Source organism: Gekko japonicus, unplaced genomic scaffold, assembly GCF_001447785.1.
Source record: "Gekko japonicus isolate JY-2015 unplaced genomic scaffold, Gekko_japonicus_V1.1 scaffold321, whole genome shotgun sequence".
NCBI classification, from domain to species: Eukaryota; Metazoa; Chordata; class Lepidosauria; order Squamata; family Gekkonidae; genus Gekko; species Gekko japonicus.
Genome location: NW_015169181.1, coordinates 106,794 through 124,204, shown reverse-complemented (window position 1 = coordinate 124,204; position 17,411 = coordinate 106,794). Strand labels below are relative to the sequence as shown.

Sequence of the window (17,411 nt, the reverse complement as noted above, 5' to 3'; positions counted from 1 at the left end):
TGCAGGTCAAAACTGGCTGTCTAGCCAAGGGTTTGCTAGATCTAGAACTCTTCCTCCTTGAAGCCACCCCAATGGGAGTGCAAGACGACTTTCTCCTTTTGATTTCAACCAGCTTGCAGGAATGTCCAGCAGGGGGGTGTAGAGAGCTCTTCGAGTGAGAGTCTGACTCTATGTTTTGGTATTCAGATATTTCTGAAGACATGCAGGAGACAGATCTTCTGTTCTTAAGAATACCTTTCCTAAACACTTTGTTTCGTCCAGGTGGTGAATATGGAGTTGGAAAATTTACACTCACTGAACACAAATCATTTGATTTAGGAAGCATTGTAGACAGCACCCTATTAGATTTACAGGAAATGTTTGAGGACACTTCAGTTGGTCTCTCTCTGTATTTCACGTTCTGTCTTTTCTTAGTGGCCTTTGGTTCTGAAAAGATACAAAATTCAAAGCATTTAAAATCCTGTGAGCCTTGGGATTTATTGTAAATGTAGCATTCAAAGGTCCCGTAGTTAAAAAAAAGAAAAGAAAATACTGAAGACCAAAGTACACAACTACAAATCATTGCTAGAAAGAAGAAGAGGCATTACAAAAATTGTGTTTTAAAATTTCTTGAAAAGGTGCGTTGCTGTTATCTTACAAAAAAGACGATTTATTAGGATCAAGGACTATATTTAGAATATACAGCTTACTTTTCCCGCTATTCTTTTCTGAAGCCCTCAGATTAAGTTCGGTTTTCAATTCTTCATGACACTTCTGTGTGCTGTTGAACATAATAAAACGAGTAAGATGGACAGCAGAACAAAATCCTCATTTATTATTAGTGCCAGGAATTAATGAGGCTTGCCGATCGATGTTTTGAGAGCCCTGTATGTCGTTATTTACCACTGGATCAAAACCTCATTGAACTGAAAGCATTTGCCTAGTACGCATGGAGACTACTTATTAATTTTCTAAACGAGCTGTCATATTACTGCCATAGCCCCATGGGTACAAACCTTCATAAAATATTGATTTTTACTGGGTAATCAGATGAAGTTACCCATGCATAGCACAATTGTATCAGTTTTGTTGGCAACCTGATTGGAAGGCCACAGAACTTACTTTTCTATAGCCCAGTTACAGATCTGAAATTCCAATAGTGGACTCATCAACGGATAGTGGCTTGCCTTGGTGTGCAGCACTAACCTTTGGGTGTGATTGTGGCAGAGTTTTAGTGATCTGCTTCAGCATCTCCAGAGGACCACTGGTAGATACAGCCCAAACTGAAGACCCTTCCAAACAATGGTCTTATGGACCAGCTCCATGGGCTCCAGCCGCTCTGTTGCCCTGATCAGTCTGAAGCCTCCCCACAAGATCCTGGTTTTATAGACAAAACTGAGTGAGGAGGAATGATGCTCTGGAGAAACTGGTCACTTCAGCATTGCAATTAGTCTAAAAAAAAGGGGTGCCATGGGAGTGGTAGCAATGTTTTTGGAAAACTAAAAGAGAAAAGAGAGGATCTCTGGAAGGCAGGGAGGATCAAAGGAACTGTGGCACCGGATGAATCCACTACATGCCACTTTGAGTGAAAGGTTTGTTTGTTTTTTTAACTGAAAGCTTCTATTATGGGGTTGAGCTTCCATACCTCCCTGCTTCATCTCTGTGTGGCCGTGTAGAAGAAAGAAACTGTTTCCAGGCACAATCCAAGTTTGGAATTATTTTAGTAGCTCTTCGCTTTGGAGTTGAAACAGCTTGAGTTGTTCCTAATACTTTTGGAGAGACTTCAGAAGTCTGGAAGAGAAAAATAACTTAAGTTCTTTAAATGAGAACCTTTTACCAGTCAAGTCCGCTAGCAAAATGTGCTCAGCTGCCTAAATGATCTTTCTCCAAACCCACTTTTAACCCCAGTGCTTATAAGGACCACGGGACTTGTGGTTGGAATGCAAAATATTGCTAGTTTAATGGCAAGAAGAAGAAGGAGAGATTGGATTTATACCCCACCCTTCACTTGGAGTCTCAGAGCGGCTTACAAACTCCTTTCCCTTCCCCTCCCCACAACAAACACCCTGTGAGGTGGGTGGGGCTGAGAGAACTGACACAAACTGCTCTTTTTCAAGGACAGCTGTGCCAGAGCCTGTGACTGACCCAAGGTCACATCTGCAAGTGAAGGAGTCGGGAATCAAACCCGGTTCTCCCAGATTAGAGTCCGCACTGCACAAACTGGCAAAAGGAGCATCACGTAGCAGTTGGAATTTCTGACTAGGATCTAGGTTCGAATTCCTACTCTGCCATGGAATGTTGCTGTGTGACCTTGGGCCACTTATACACTCTCAAGCCTGACCTACCTAACAGGGTTGTTGTGAGGATAAAATGGAGAAGGCGAATGTTGTAAGCCACTTTTGGTCTCCGTTGGGGAAAAACAGGGGCATAAGTGAAGTAAATACAATTTAAGAAGCAGTGACAATTTTTTAAGGGAAATGTTCAGCCATCTTTTGATGATGATACCTACAGCAGCCACAATGAGCTTGGAAGCCGAAGAAACGAGTCTCCGCACTTCTTCGGCTGACATGCCTGGATTGGCAGTTCTGTGTAGACTGGAGGGGGTGTGCAGCCAATAACTCTGCCTAACGGAAAAGTGGAATCTGTGTTTAATTCCAAGCTAAACATCAGTTAATTACGGAACAAGCAAACTGCTAAAGGAGGGGGGGGGGGATTTGGCACGACAGCTTGTACAAGACCACCCTCCACTGTGTAACTGCTATCACACCAAAATGAGAATACCACAGCAACTATCTGCTATATTGCTCAGGTGAGTAAGTGCAGAATAAAGTCTTGTTTCGTTCTTTTAAAAATATGTATCTCAATATTAGCCTGTCCCCACAGAAGCACAGAGCTGAAATAGTCTAGTATTAACAAAGGTTAGCACTGAATTGGCTTAAGACTCTATAAACCATCTTAGTTCAACCACAGCTGATGCCAGCACCCAGCTACAAAGGGCAGATGAAAGGGTGTATGGCACATCATGCTGATTCCTAGTCTCTGCAAGCTCCCTAATCCACCCTATCTGCTGCTCTGTGGAAGGGGGCAGTGACTTGTTGCCCAAATGTAGCGCTCCATCTGGTCTAAACGGCTGGTTCCTCCTCCTGCAAGAGCACAGCGTGTCCCATTCCTGCCTCAATCCATTTCAGGAAAGATGCCTTCAGCCTAACAGTACTGGCGTCTTCATTTGAATAGCTAGCAATCCAAAAGAGTCCAGTGGAGCCTGAGCGGTGGGTGTTGCCTTCTGACACACTTCCAGTGATGTCAGGGGGTGTGGCATATGCAAATGAGTTATGCTAATGAGTTATGCTAATGAGCTCCTGCACCTCTTTTTCTACGAAATGACCCCTGCTATAAACTTAGTTCAACCACAGCTGATGCCAGCACCCAGCTACAAAGGGCAAATGAAAGGGTGTATGGCACATCATGCTGATTCCTAGTCTCTGCAAGCTCCCTAATCCACCCTATCTGCTGCTCTCCTAGAATTGGGGGTGGCGGGGGGAGGTTACCTATCATGGAAATGACACCTACTGTGGAAGGGGGCAGTGACTTGTTGCACAAATGTAGCGCTCCATCTGGTCTAAACGGCTGGTTCCTCCTCCTGCAAGAGCACAGCGTGTCCCATTCCTGCCTCAATCCATTTCAGGAAAGATGCCTTCAGCCTAACAGTACTGGCTTCTTCATTTGAAAAGACTACGCAGCTTGATTTTGAACCAGTGAGCCAATATAATCACACAAGTCATGTGCAGCCAGCAGTGACAGATCTTCTGATACAGCTTGTGCATCGGCTTTATGGCTGGCCTTGGATCAGGGATCCCTGTTTAGCTGGCAAGTTTGATCGTGACTCTGAGCCAAAACCCATTTCTCGGCATAACATAACTCTGAGATTTGCTGGGGGGAAAAGGAGCAATAATGCGCACTGCCCTCCATTCCCTGGAGGAGAAGTGGTGCAACTGGTAATCTAGCAGCATCTGCAGGATATCTCAGTTGTGGTTAAGCAGTGGCTGTGACTGTGGGAACCTCCAGCAGTTCCACAGTGGGAACATTAAATTATTTCATTTCTGAACTCTGCAGCCACCACCTGTTGTCTTTAATAAGCTCAAGTCCTGCATCTTCAGACATCAAATTAGAACAGTCTCTAGTGAATTGGGAGGGAACCCAAAGTCTGAACCACATTACCTTTGAGTCTTCTTTGCTCTGCTCTCATTCATTTGGTCAGGTACATAATCCTGCAAATAAAGACCCAGAAACTCTAGGTCATCACCCATCGCTACCAAATACAATTTCAGGTAAGCAGCTGTGTTGGTCTGAAGCAACAGAACAAAGTGAGTCTAGTGGCACCTTTAAGACCAAAAAAGGTTTAATTCTGGGTGTAAGCTTTCGAAGAAGTGTGACTGCACACGAAAGCTTGTTTTTTTGTTGTTCAGTCGCACAGTCGAGTCCGACTCTTCGCGACCCCATGGACCAGCTCCCGCCAGGCCTTCCTGTCTTCCGCCGTCCTCTGAAGTTTGCTCAATTTCATGTTCGTTGCATTGATGACACTGTCTAACCATCTCATCCTTTGCTTGTACCCAGTATTAAACGTTGTTGGTCTTAAATGTGCCACTGGACTCAAACTTTGAGTGTGCCACTGGACTCAAACATAGAGTGTAAGCCCACCCATTCATCAGTCTGTGGCATGGGAAGGTATTAACAAAGACAGCAATGGGGGGGGGGAGATTCCTCTTGTATTAGATGGAACAGGGCTTGGGTGGATTTGCACAGAGCTGGGCAAGCTGGAAAACTGTCATGCAGTTGCTTCACGTGGCTATACTGTGCAGCACATAACATGTTGTGACTGCTCCTATGTTCACCACCGAAGTGACAGAGCTGGTAAAAACCATCAGCGTGTGTGTCAATGAAGACCGAATCATGAGTTGGGTTTGTGGTAAAGCAGCCACACAGTTATTTTCACTGCGTGCCAAGCTGTGCCCAGATCCTCTAGTCAAATGATCAGTGTAGGAGTTTAGTTGCATGACCTACCTGGCCTGAGTATGAAACTGTAATTTATTCCGTCAGCCAACTGGTTGACACTTAGGTGTGTGTGTGGGGGGACACCCTGCTTTCCATACCTTTCGCAAATGGAACGACAAAAAGAAGGGACTCTTCTGCCATTCTCCATACTCAAGACTACAAACGGCAGAGAGGGGGGAAGGAACAAAGGCACCTTTCCCCCACTTTCCACCTTGAAGAAACATCCCCCACCCTTTTTTAGTGCTAAAGGGTGAAGAATGGAGGCGGCCAATTTGGTAGTTGCTCCACCTGTCATGGAGGGCATTTTGCAATGGTGCCCACAACTGTTTCTCTACATTTAAAAAAATGCCCACAGGCTTTAAAAGGTTGTGTGGCCCCTTTTGAAGGAAGGATTTGGGAAACTCGGGTTCAGATCTTTATTTTCTTGTGGACGTTCTCTGGTGGCCTGGCCCAGTCACCCTCTCTCTGCCCAACCTACCTCAGAGGGCTGTCGTGAGGAAACTGGAGAGACAACAGTGATGGAAGCTGCTTTGAGTCTTTGGAAGCTGCTTTGGGGAGAAAAGTGGAATACAAATATGTAAACAGATACATTAAGCATTACCCTTGCCGTCTCTTTTATGAACTTTTCCAGATTCTTTTGCTTTTCTGGGCTCTCCTGAACTTTCTGGTAACATTCTTTAGTGCTGCCCGTGTATGTGCGCAGGGATGCCTCAAGTTTAATCTCCGCAAAATCATGTTCCAATGGTCGGTCATGCTCCCACTCAATCAGACATGCAGGATGCTGAAAGAAAACAAACAATTCTGACTCAGCCCGAGGCAAGCTGCAAAAAGCAGGCCAAGTTTCGACACCAGTTGCCATTGCAAAGATCATTAATTCAATTACTGTCTTTGGCTTCAATGGCAACAGTGATGGTTAGAGGTAGATCAGCCCGTGTTTCCTTTAAAGCCAGATCTGAACAACTTTAACTGAAGTCTGATGTTTAGTAACTGGACTGCCTTTCTTACTTGCCTAGTAATATCTTCTTGCAGATAGACACTTGGACACACTAGGAAAATCACTGTGTAAAAGGCAGTGTTTCACTAAGGCCCGTGTGTGACTTGGAAACCCACACCAAATCATGCGACTGCTTACTGTATAACAACTGGAGCTTTCCATCTCATCTCTGATTAATCCAGATGAATCAAAGGAATTTTCTTTTCTTTGCACATCAATGTAATATTTTCTAAAAAATAAAAAGACATGTTTCTGATCAATAATCATTTTTAGGGAATTAGTCATCTTCCATTCCTTGCAATCACTGTATGTGCAGTGCTGCCACAAAAATACAATACTGCAGATTTAATTTATTGACGTTCTTTATAGCCCACTTTTGTCACTGAGATTCAAGGAAAATTTAAAAATATAAAAACAATACAGTCATATGCAATGCTCCCTCTAAGCTGTGGAGTCTTGTGAGCAAAAATTCTACATTGTGAGCTAGTGGCATTAAAGTGCGCATGCTCAAACTGTCCTTTAAAAAAAAAAACACACACACGCAGACGCCCGCAGCGTGTGAGCGGGCGTCCACCTGAGGGCTTCGCAAAATGGAGGTGAGTGTGATCGCGTTTCTGCCGGCATAAACTGCACCGGTTTCAACCGGTGCAGTTTATGCCGGCAGAAAGGCCGAGTCTGAACGCACCCACTGTGTAAAAGGCAGTGTTTCACTAAGGCCCGTGTGTGACTTGGAAACCCACACCAAATCATGCAACTGCTTACTGTATAACAACTGGAGCTTTCCATCTCATCTCTGATTAATCCAGATGAATCAAAGGAATTTTCTTTTCTTTGCACATCAATGTAATATTTTCTAAAAAATAAAAAGACATGTTTCTGATCAATAATCATTTTTAGGGAATTAGTCATCTTCCATTCCTTGCAATCACTGTATGTGCAGTGCTGCCACAAAAATACAATACTGCAGATTTAATTTATTGACGTTCTTTATAGCCCACTTTTGTCACTGAGATTCAAGGAAAATTTAAAAATATAAAAACAATACAGTCATATGCAATGCTCCCTCTAAGCTGTGGAGTCTTGTGAGCAAAAATTCCACTTTGTGAGCTAGTGGCATTAAAGTTGTGATCAAGTGATTTGGCTGCTGCATAAATCAGTTTGCTCTGGAGCCATCCTTTCTGAGCTAAGACAAAAATGTGTGAGCCGGAGGCTAAAAAACTGAGCTAGCCCACACTAACTCAGCTTAGAGGGAACACCGGTCATATGCCCGATGCACCAGGTTTCTTATCTAATTGCAATGCAAAGAGCAAGTATTGGTCTGAGAAATCTGAATAGGGGGTCAGGAAACAGCATAAAGTGTCTGTCAGTACTGAGGGTGGAAGTAACCTTTTAAAAAGTTGCCACCTGCAGTATTACAAACTGTACCCAGGGAGGAAAAAGTTTTGTGGTGCCTTTTGAACATCTACAACTAAACACTTTTATGCAGGTGGAGTTTCTAGGCAACCATGTTGGACCAACCAAAATGACACCAAGCAGCATACAAGCTTCCTGAAGTAGAAGTATTGTTATTGTCAGCGACCGGAGTAGTTAAACAACAAGCAATAGTTTGTTACTAGTAGTTAAACAACAAACAACAACATTTCCATAATACCAATGTTCCAGAACTCTTAATCAAGCCGGAGGTTTTTAACGGGATGGGGGGTAAAACTGGTGTTTTGGAGACCTGGTCTCCGGGCCTTTTGTCGGCTTTCTATGCAGAATGCCCTGCAGATCTCCAGTGCAATGGCAAGAACAGCTTCATGGGAAAGAGAGCCACTGAAAAGCCTCGAGCACTGTTCCCTCTAAGCTGAGTTAGTGTGAGCTAGCTCACACTTTTTTAGCCTCCAGCTCACACACTTTTGTTTTCACTCAGGAAGGGTGGCTAATTTATGCAGCGACCAAATGGCTCGCTCACAACTTTAGTGCCAGTAGCTCACAGAGTAGAATTTTTGCTCACAAGACTCCACAGCTTAGAGGGAACATTGGCCTCGAGTAGGATTCCGCGTGGGCCTGGTTAGGGGATCCCGCTCCCTGAAGTCCCAGAGGCAGCAGTCATGATGCCGAAGAGACCCTTTCCTGGGAATTGGCTTCTGGAAGGCCGGCGGGATTCTCGGGTGACATTCAGACGTCACCGAGTCGCACCCTCGATTTGGATTCTTATTAATTCATTCACTATTTACCATCACGTACTACTATTATTAGGAGCTGCGGTGGCTCAAGTGGTTAAGACGCTGAACTGCAGGCTGTGGAAGGTCAGTAGTTCAGCAGTTTGAGACCCGGGTGCCGCATGACAGAGTGAGCTCCCATCTCTGGTTCCAGCTCCTGCCAACCTAGCAGTTCGAAAGCAAGAAATTGCAAGTAGATAAATAGGTACCGCTTCGTTGGGAAGGTAACAGCGTTCCGTGCACCTTGGTGTTTAGTCACGCCGGCCACATGACCACGGAAATGTCTTCGGACAGCGCTGGCTCTTCGGCTTTGAAACGGAGATGAGCACCGCAACCCTAGAGTCGGATTCGACTGGCTTTCGAGCAAGGGAACCTTTACCTTACTACTATTATTAGTCTTGCATCAACTATTCATGGGCCGCCAAAGTGCCGCGAGCAGAACAGCAGCACCTCCCGACCGCCCCAATCCTCCGCGCCCCCGCACGCAGCCTCCGCGGGCTCCCTTACAGCCGGTGGGCCACCGAGCGGGCGAGAGCCCTCGCGGACACCGAACCGCCGCCTCTGCCAGCCGCCATGGCCCCGCAGGCTCTCGCTGCCCGGCACGGCCCAGGGCATCCTGGTCGCCACGGCAACCGCCGGAGGAGACTGACGCTCGCTCCCCCCAATGAGGACAGGAATGCTCGGGAGGAGGGCGTGTCCAAGGCAGCCAATTAAAAGGAGGGGGCGGGGAGGATCTCTGGTTCCTCTGACGGAGAAAACACCGCCTCGGGAGGCCGGCAGAACACGTAAGAGATAGAGCGGGAATCAACCGGCAAGCACAACATCAACGTCCGGTTAAAAAGCGAAAGCACCAGTTCCCCCTCTTGTTTATGTATATGCCCCGCTTTTCTCCCCAGTGGGGATCCAAAGTGGCTTTCAGCGTTGTCCTCCCCGCCTCCATTTTATTTTCACAGCAACCACCCTGGGCTGTAGGCTAGCCTGAGAGAGGGAGTGACCACCCAAAAGTCACCCAGAGAGTCTCTTTGGCAGAGCGGGACCTCGAACCCAGGTCTCGTAGACACACATAACATAACCAACCATCCATCGCTTTTCTGGAGCCTCTTCCGGAGGCGCTTGTGGCTGTGAAAGGCGCTTTTCTCTTTCCTCCCCCTTTCCTTTCCCTTGCTCTGCTTTCCCTCACTCAGTGTCCAAAGAAAGCCCATAGCCTGTAGGAGAGGCGCGTAGTTGCTTCCCCCCAATGTGTAGGGCGTTGGGTTTGACGTCATAGCTGTGCGCCCTCATGTGGCCGGCGCCGAGGCAGGCCCGGCAAGGAGACGAGCTGGATGGCGGAGGCGGCCGCGGCTCTGGCTGGGAGAGGGTTGCGCGCCCACTGCCGTCGCCTTCGCTGTGGGGAAGGTACGGGCGGTGAAGGGGCCGCTGGCCTGCCCCCTCCAAGGATACCCGGATGTGGCTTCTCGTCCCCACTCCCATTTGTGTCCTTTTTTTGCCCTTCAGGTCACATCTTCCCTCTAAGCTGTGGAGACTTGTGAGCAAAAATTCTTCTTTGTGAGCTACTGGCATTAAAGCTGTGAGTGAGTGGTTTGGCTGCGGCAGAACTTAGTTTGCTCTGGAGCCCCATCCTTCCTGAGCGGAGACAAAAAGGTGTAAGCCAGAGGCTAAAAAACTTTGAGCTGGCTCACACTCACTCAGCTTAGAGGGAACACTGGTTAGGAGTGGTGAAGAGGTTGGACTAGTATCTGGGAGACGACCACATAAGGTTACCTTGGGCCAGTCACACACACTGCGCCTCACCTACTTCACAGGGATGAAAGGGAGGAGAGGAGAACTATGTGAGCTGCCTCAGGGGAGAAAGGCAGGGAATAAGTGGAGAATGTGTGTGTAAAGTGCCGGCCAGCCGCAAGCCTATGGGGACCCCAGCAAGGGGCTTTCAAAGCAAGTGATTTAAGCAGAGGTGTTTTGCCATTGCCTCCCTCTGCAAAATCTTCCTTGGTGCCCCCCGTCCATGTACTGACCTTGCTTCGCTTCCAAGAGCAGGCTATACCATGCATCATGTAAATAAATAAATAATTCTCCTGTTTATTCATGTATAACCTTTTGTTCAACACCATTTCTCTCAAAATTTCCTTCCTGCCTGTCATGAAATAAGGGGACTAGAGAGAACCAGAGCTGCCAGTCAGCAGCTTAGCCTCCGCAAGGAAGTGAACATGCCTGGAAAGAAGCTTGCTCTGGTTACTCTTTGAATAGCCGGATCCCCATGTCCTCTCTCTAGCACGGGCAATGTGATTCGGTGAAAGGACGCAGCCCCCATCCATTGTCAGGACTGCAGATTGCTTCAACGGCAGCAGTTATTACAATTGCACAGAGTGAAAGATTTGAATTAAGTTCTTTTGAGTGCTAATCTGGCAGTAATGTAGGTCACAAATTTATTTTTAAATAGCATAGGTTGGAATTCAGTATACACTGGCAGAGTTGTGCTGTCCTGTTCCCTGAAATGTTACAGTCAGCATGTGAACTCTGATGCTGAACACAAGTGCAACATTTAGAGATTTAAAAAAAAAAGCTCCCCCCAATTAAAAAAAGTACAATTCTGGCATAAGCAGTCTACTAACTTATTTCCCATCCTTGCAGCTAACAGTTCTACTCTGCTCTGCTCTGTAAATTAAATTTAGAAAGATGTAACTGGGATTACACAGAAAAAGTACAACTGGGTTTTTCTTAATAGTACCTACTTTATACTACTTTATGCTTTTTTACTTTCATAGCAGTGTTCCTCTGGTCATTCATCCCTGGAGCAATCAGATCAATTTCAGTACGATTATTATGGAGTGTGTGGTTTGAGGACTGTAACTTGACATCTGGATCCTGTGCCACCCCTGAGTCTTTTGATTTCATGACACTGACCTGCATGTCAATCATACTATCACAAAGTTGGATGGATTCTAAAGGGGTTCATGTGCCCAGGACTAAAATGAGTCTCCCATCTGTTTATGATTGCAGATTACCCTTTAAAATCAGCTTCCGTCATAACAAACCATGATAGAAATCTCATTCTGTTTCTCTAATGAATGTTTTCTCTATGCCAGGGTCAGGAAGAGGATGGGATTTGCAACGCATACATGCCTTTTATAGGTTTTGTAGCACTGGAACGGCCTTTGAAAGCATCAACAAGCCACTTATTGACCGAATAATCAGAGTGGATCACGCAGGAGAATATGGGGCGAACCGCATATATGCAGGCCAGATGGCAGTGTTAGGTCGGACTTCAGTTGGACCGGTGATCCGGGTTAGTATCTCTGGCTTGTACATTCTCTGCACATTTTAAAGTCAGCTTTGCTGTTATGCAAGCTTGATAGAAGCTACGTTCCATGTTGCTTTATCATAACACGAAACCATGGTTTAGTTCAACTAACCATAAGGTAAAGGTAAAGGTTTCCCTTGCTCAAAAGCCAGTAGAATCTGACTCTATGGGGCGGTGCTCATCTCCATTTCCAAGCCGAAGAGCCAGTGCTGCCCGAAGTTATTTCTGTGGTCATGTGGCCGGCATGACTAAACGCTGTTACCTTCCCGCCGAAGTGGTACCTAATTATGTGCTTGCAGTTTCTTGCTTTCAAAGTGCTAGATTGGCAGGAGCTGGGGCCAGAGATGAGAGCTCACTCTGTCACGCAGCACTCGGGTCTCGAACTGCCAACCTACAGCATCTTGACCTCTGAGCCACCGCACCCTCAACTAACCATAGTTAAATGCAATTGTCCAAGTGTGTGCTGCTCCACTAACTATGGTTAGTTAGCGTTTGTCAAACTAGGTTTTGAAACCAAGGTTTGAAGTTGGTTTACTAAGGTCTTAATTGTGGTTTTGTGTGATTTATCAGTGTAGGCATTCTGGCTTGTTCATTGGAGCTGCCCTAGTATGCTGCCTAGCCACAGTGGGGTTTTTGGCTGGAGAAAAGGCTGTGAAATCAGCATTTGTCAAGGCAAACCAGGATTTAAGTGTTCATAAGGAAGCAGAATCCTGGCTTTAAAAACTAACCATGGTTTAAATAAGCCATGGTTTTGTGTTACAAGGGAGCTAAGCCACTTTGTTTAAATTGAGTACCTTATAAAGATTAGTTCTCCAGAGACACTGGGCTTAGTCAATCAAAACAAAGGGACGCAGGCATCCATGTGGGAGCTTAACATTCTGAGTGGCCCTCTGCAGATCATATCAGTTTCCTCCACAAAAAATAAATCCTTTCAAGAGTTGATATTTTTCAGCACAATCAGCATAGATAATTCACAGAGCCTTAAGCCAGTTTGAGAGCCAGTTTGGTGTAGTGGTTAAGTGTGCGGCCTCTAATCTGGGAGAACCGTGTTTGATTCCCCACTCCTCCACTTGCACCTGCTGATGTGACCTTGGGTCAGTCATAAGCTCTGGCACAGCTGTCCTTGAAAAAGAGCAGTCTCTGTCAGAGCTCTCTCAGCCCCACCCACCTCCCAGGGTGTCTGTTGTGGGGAGGGGGAAGGGAAAGGAGTTTGTAAGCCGCTCTGAGACTCCGAGTGAAGGGCGGGGTATAAATCCAATCTCTTCCTCTCTCTTCTCTTCTTCTTAATTAAAAATAAGGAAAGGGAGGAAATGCAATGAAACTCATAAAAAGTACAAAGGGTAGATCCAATAAGGTGTAATAGTAATTCAGTAGGATGACGTATGTCTATAATAGTGGAATGTTTCAGTAAGGAAGAGGGCACAAGTGCAAGAGGAGTTTAACTGAATCTTCCCAACCTATTTTGCAGACAAAACAGGGAAGGGAGAACTGTGTACACTGCCTTGAGCTCATTGGAAGGAAAGGTGGAATAAAAATGTACTTGCCTGTGAGCTCTCCAGGGGAATTTAAAGTAGTTAACTGAACACACGCATCAAGTGTCCAGCTAAAATCCACAGAACAGTTTTGTCGCTGATGTAAGAGGTCGTTGCTGACCCTTGGATGCCTTTTTCCAGTCTCTAGGCCATTTGACTCCCTGCATGGTTTTTTGTTTGTTTTTGTTTAACACAGCAAATGTGGGATCAGGAAAAAGAACATTTGAAAAAGTTCAACGATTTAATGGTCTCCTATCGAGTCCGGCCCACAATTCTGTTGCCTTTCTGGAACATCGCGGGGTTTGTGCTAGGTGAGGCTTGAATTTCTTAAACATTTTCCTTTTAAAATACCCACATGTGGGTGGATTAGATGGGGGTACCCATTCTGATTGGAATGCCTTTGCAACAGGCGCGGGAACAGCCTTACTCGGCAAAAAAGGTGCCATGGCTTGCACGGTGGCAGTGGAGGAGAGCATCTCTCATCACTACAATAACCAGATCCGGACGCTGATGGAAGACGATCCGGAAAAGTACAAAGAATTATTAGAGGTGCCTCTAAATGGTGTTTGAAAGTTGCTTAGAATAGGGAAAGGGACAAGTCAGGGTAGGCAGCTTTTACTGGTCCAAGAGCTGGGGGGGAAATCAGCATCTACCTGAGAAGATGTTAATGTGTCTGCAAAAAAACAACAGGGGGGTGGGGTGGGGGTGAGATTTGGCTAGACATGCAGGGAGCTAACCAAGATGCAGTGATGCTGCTTGCGTCTCGTGGATTCACTTTAGCTGGTGGCTGTTCAGGCCTGGAAGGGGAAGACTAGGCATAAAGGGTGCCTGCGGCCTTTTCCCGCTTTGCAGGTCCTGGCAGTGCTGCCAGTGCTTTGGTGGTTTGGGCAGAGAGACCAGAGTCCCTCGGTGCCAAACAAAATGGTCTGCCACGTGCCGGGGGGATTGCCTACCTCTGCAGCAAGATTTGTCTTTGACTGATGGATGTTACTTGGGGCAGATGATAACACTGGTCCAACCAAATCCACATTAAAAGTTTAAAAAATAGAGATCAAATGGAGGAGGAGGCCTAAAGGAGGAAGCCTTGGGCAAGGGAAAGGAAGAAGAGGGGGGCCCGCATTGGTATAGGGGTTAAGTGCGTGGACTCTAATCTGGGAGAACCGGGTTTGATCCCCACTCCTCCACTTGCAGCTGCTGGATGACCTTGGGCAAGCCATAGTTCTGTCAGAGCTGTTCTCTCAAGGGCAGTTCTGGAAAGAGCTCTCTCAGCCCCACCTACCTCACAGGGTGTCTGTTGTGGGGAGCGGAGGGGAAAGGAGTTTGTAACCTGCTCTGAGACTCCGAGTGAAGGGCGGGGTATAAATCCAGTCTCCTCTTCTTCTTCTTCTATTGTCATCTAAAACTGTGTCTTTGAACATCTCAGAACTAGCCTACCCAGTTATTCATTTTCCATTTTTGTTCTTCACATCAGATAATAAAGAAATTCCGGGATGAGGAGCTAGAGCATCATGACATTGGGCTTGAGCATGATGCAGAGCTGGTAAGCATCCCAGGAAACGTGGGACGGTACATGCCTAGCTGTGGGCCCTGTGGCGTTAGAATGGAGCGTGTGACTGCAAGTGGCATTCCACATTGGAATGTGTCATGATCTTCGTGCCTTCTTCCCCCTTCCTTGCATTTACCAAATGAGCACAGCCGTCTATTCCCCACTTGTCAGCCGGCAGTGCCAGGTTCCTCTTGTGTGGAATTTTTAACACAAGGGGGAGCATTCACTGCCTGCGAATCCTTTTTTTGAAGCAGATGGCGGTGCCCATTTTGTTCATTCCAATTCTGCACCTTCCTGTACCGACTTGTCACATGATCACATTTTGCCCCCCTAGTGTTGTGTTCTTAAGGGTGCTAAACTGTCTTTTTCTCCAGTGCAATCTAGTCCACATCGTATGTTAGCCAGATAACTTTTCCATTCATTTCTTGCATTTATTTACTTGTTGAGAATGTTTGGACGGCGCCTCTCCAGACCCACTGGGGGCAGCTTACTGCTAAAACAATAAAAACCAATCAAGCCAATCAAAATGCCAATAAAAGCACATCACACCAATAAAAACATATCACTTGATGTGAAAACGTATCCCATATCACAGCAGAGAAATTGCTTAGGGCCCATTGCCCAGTGGCAGAGGAACGCACCTTACTTGCAGAAGATCCCAAGTCAAGTCTCTCAACAGGACTCCCGGTTGCAGGGCAGGGAAGGGACTTTCTGCAATGCGCTGGAGATCTATCAGTAGTCAGAACAGACAATACCGGAGTAGGTGGATCAATGGTCCATCAGCTTCGGGCATCTTTGTATGTCCATGAGTTTTCTGCGGATGGGGTGTAGCTCAATAGACTACCATGCTCAAAGTCCCAAGAGTCTCCATTAAGAAGGGTCTTGGGTAGCAAGGCCCAGAAAGCCCTTTGCTTAAGAAACATTGCCATTCAAAGCAGACATTCCTGGGCTACAGGGGCTAACGGAACATCCCATATGACGTTAGAAACACAGCAGCTGAACTGGCCAGCTGTTTGCTTCCAGGTTCCATTCAAGGTGCCTTAAAACTCTCTGTGGTCTGGGTCCCTCATTCCTGAAGGACTGCCCCTCCATATGAACCCAGGTGGGTCTTAAGATCATCGCAACCATGCTTGCTCTCTTTTCCCTCCTTCAAGGAGGTGAGATCTGTGACTTCCAGGGTGAGAATGGTGGCTGACAGTCGAAGTCAGGGCAGCCCCTTTTCTCATGTGGTTCAGGCAGCAGCTGTGAGGCTGTATTGCTCAGGTGGGCTTTGTCCTGGACTGCTTTTCACAGTTGTTTCCGTTGGGTTAATGTCTTAATGTGCCCGGTTTCCAGTTGGCTGTTAATTTTCTTGTTTTATTATGAACTGCTTTGAGCAATGAGGAAAAAGGTAAAGGTAAAGGTTCCCGTGCTCGAAAGCCAGTCGAGTCCGACTCTAGGGTTGCGGTGCTCATCTCCGTTTCAAAGCCGAAGAGCCAGCGCTGTCCGAAGACATTTCCGTGGTCATGTGGCCGGCATGACTAAACATCAAGGCGCATGGAATGCTGTTACCTTCCCACCGAAGTGGACCCTATTTATCTACTTGCAATTTCTTGCTTTCGAACTGCTAGGTTGGCAGGAGCTGGAACTAGAGACGGGAGCTCACTCCGTCATGCAGCACACTCGGGTCTCGAACTGCTGAACTACTGACCTTCCACAGCCTGCAGTTCAGCGTCTTAACCACTTGAGCCACCGCAGCTCCATGAGGAAAAGTGGGATAGAAATGTAGCAGATAAACAAAGGGATGGATGAATACTCTAACCCAATAAAAGATGGTTTCCTGCTGTTTTGCAAATATGACTCTTGGGATCCCAACTTGATTATGCAACATGTTTCTTTGGGTTTATTGCATATAAGCTATAAAATATGCTAAATGTGAATTTCTCTCCTTTGTGTAGGCTCCAGCGTATTCTGTTTTGAAGAATGCGATACAGATTGGATGTAAAGCTGCCATATTTTTATCAGAAAGAATATAGTGGATTTTTTGAGCAATGATATGATACTGATTATTTCAAATAATGCAAAGGTAAAAAAACCCAAACACTAGATTATATTCTCTTTGTTTTCTTTTTCCTCGCGCATGAGTTTGGTTCTATGTTATCTTTTACTTGTGCTGGCACCAAAGAAATCTATTGCCAAAGGAATGGTATATCTTTCTGTGCCCACTCTAATTGTTACTTTTAATTTGGAGAGGAGGTCTGCCCACATGAATGTTCACGGCATGGATGTGCCAGTTTAGCAAGCGCATCTAATGCCATTATGCCAGTCTTATGGAAGAAAATGTCATTCTAAAAGCATTACTTGGATGTAATGCTGGAGTTGTTAACACAAGTAATTTAACGTCATTGCTTATGTTAGATGGAAGTAAATCTCATTGTAATCAATGGGACTTCAGAGGAATCCGGTTTAATCTGTTAAACTGGCCAGATTTTGTTCCAGCTGAAGGAAGGAGGTGTCGAATAAGTACTTTTGCCAGAGGCCGTCACAAAACAATGTTCATCGCAAAGGATATGCTGAAAATTTTGGGGGAATGAGCCAACACTCATATGCCCTAAAGGAGCTATTTTCATGCATTATATTTATAGACGAGAATTGACAGCCCCCAAAAATATACATCTCAAGCCTGCCATGGCGAGTTTAAATTCAGCAATCACTTATGCAAGGAACAGCAATAGACTCTGCATGCACAGTTCTGATTCCCCTAGATGCCAAATGCTCTTACGCACCACATCTTTTTCTACACCTTTTTCCCCCCGGAATCCAGGAG

At 46.0% G+C, this 17,411-nt stretch overlaps 1 protein-coding gene across 1 annotated transcript; it reads left to right on the top strand.

The window, feature by feature from the left end:
- The first annotated feature begins 9,488 nt into the window (after nt 1-9,488).
- COQ7 (coenzyme Q7 homolog, ubiquinone (yeast)) lies at nt 9,489-16,686 on the top strand. The gene is made up of 6 exons (XM_015416124.1): nt 9,489-9,624; nt 11,313-11,512; nt 13,256-13,370; nt 13,469-13,608; nt 14,531-14,599; nt 16,543-16,686. The coding sequence occupies exons 1-6, from the start codon at nt 9,552-9,554 to the stop codon at nt 16,618-16,620; spliced, it is 675 nt and encodes a 224-aa protein (XP_015271610.1). The 5' UTR covers nt 9,489-9,551; the 3' UTR covers nt 16,621-16,686.
- Nucleotides 16,687-17,411: the final 725 nt, after the last annotated feature.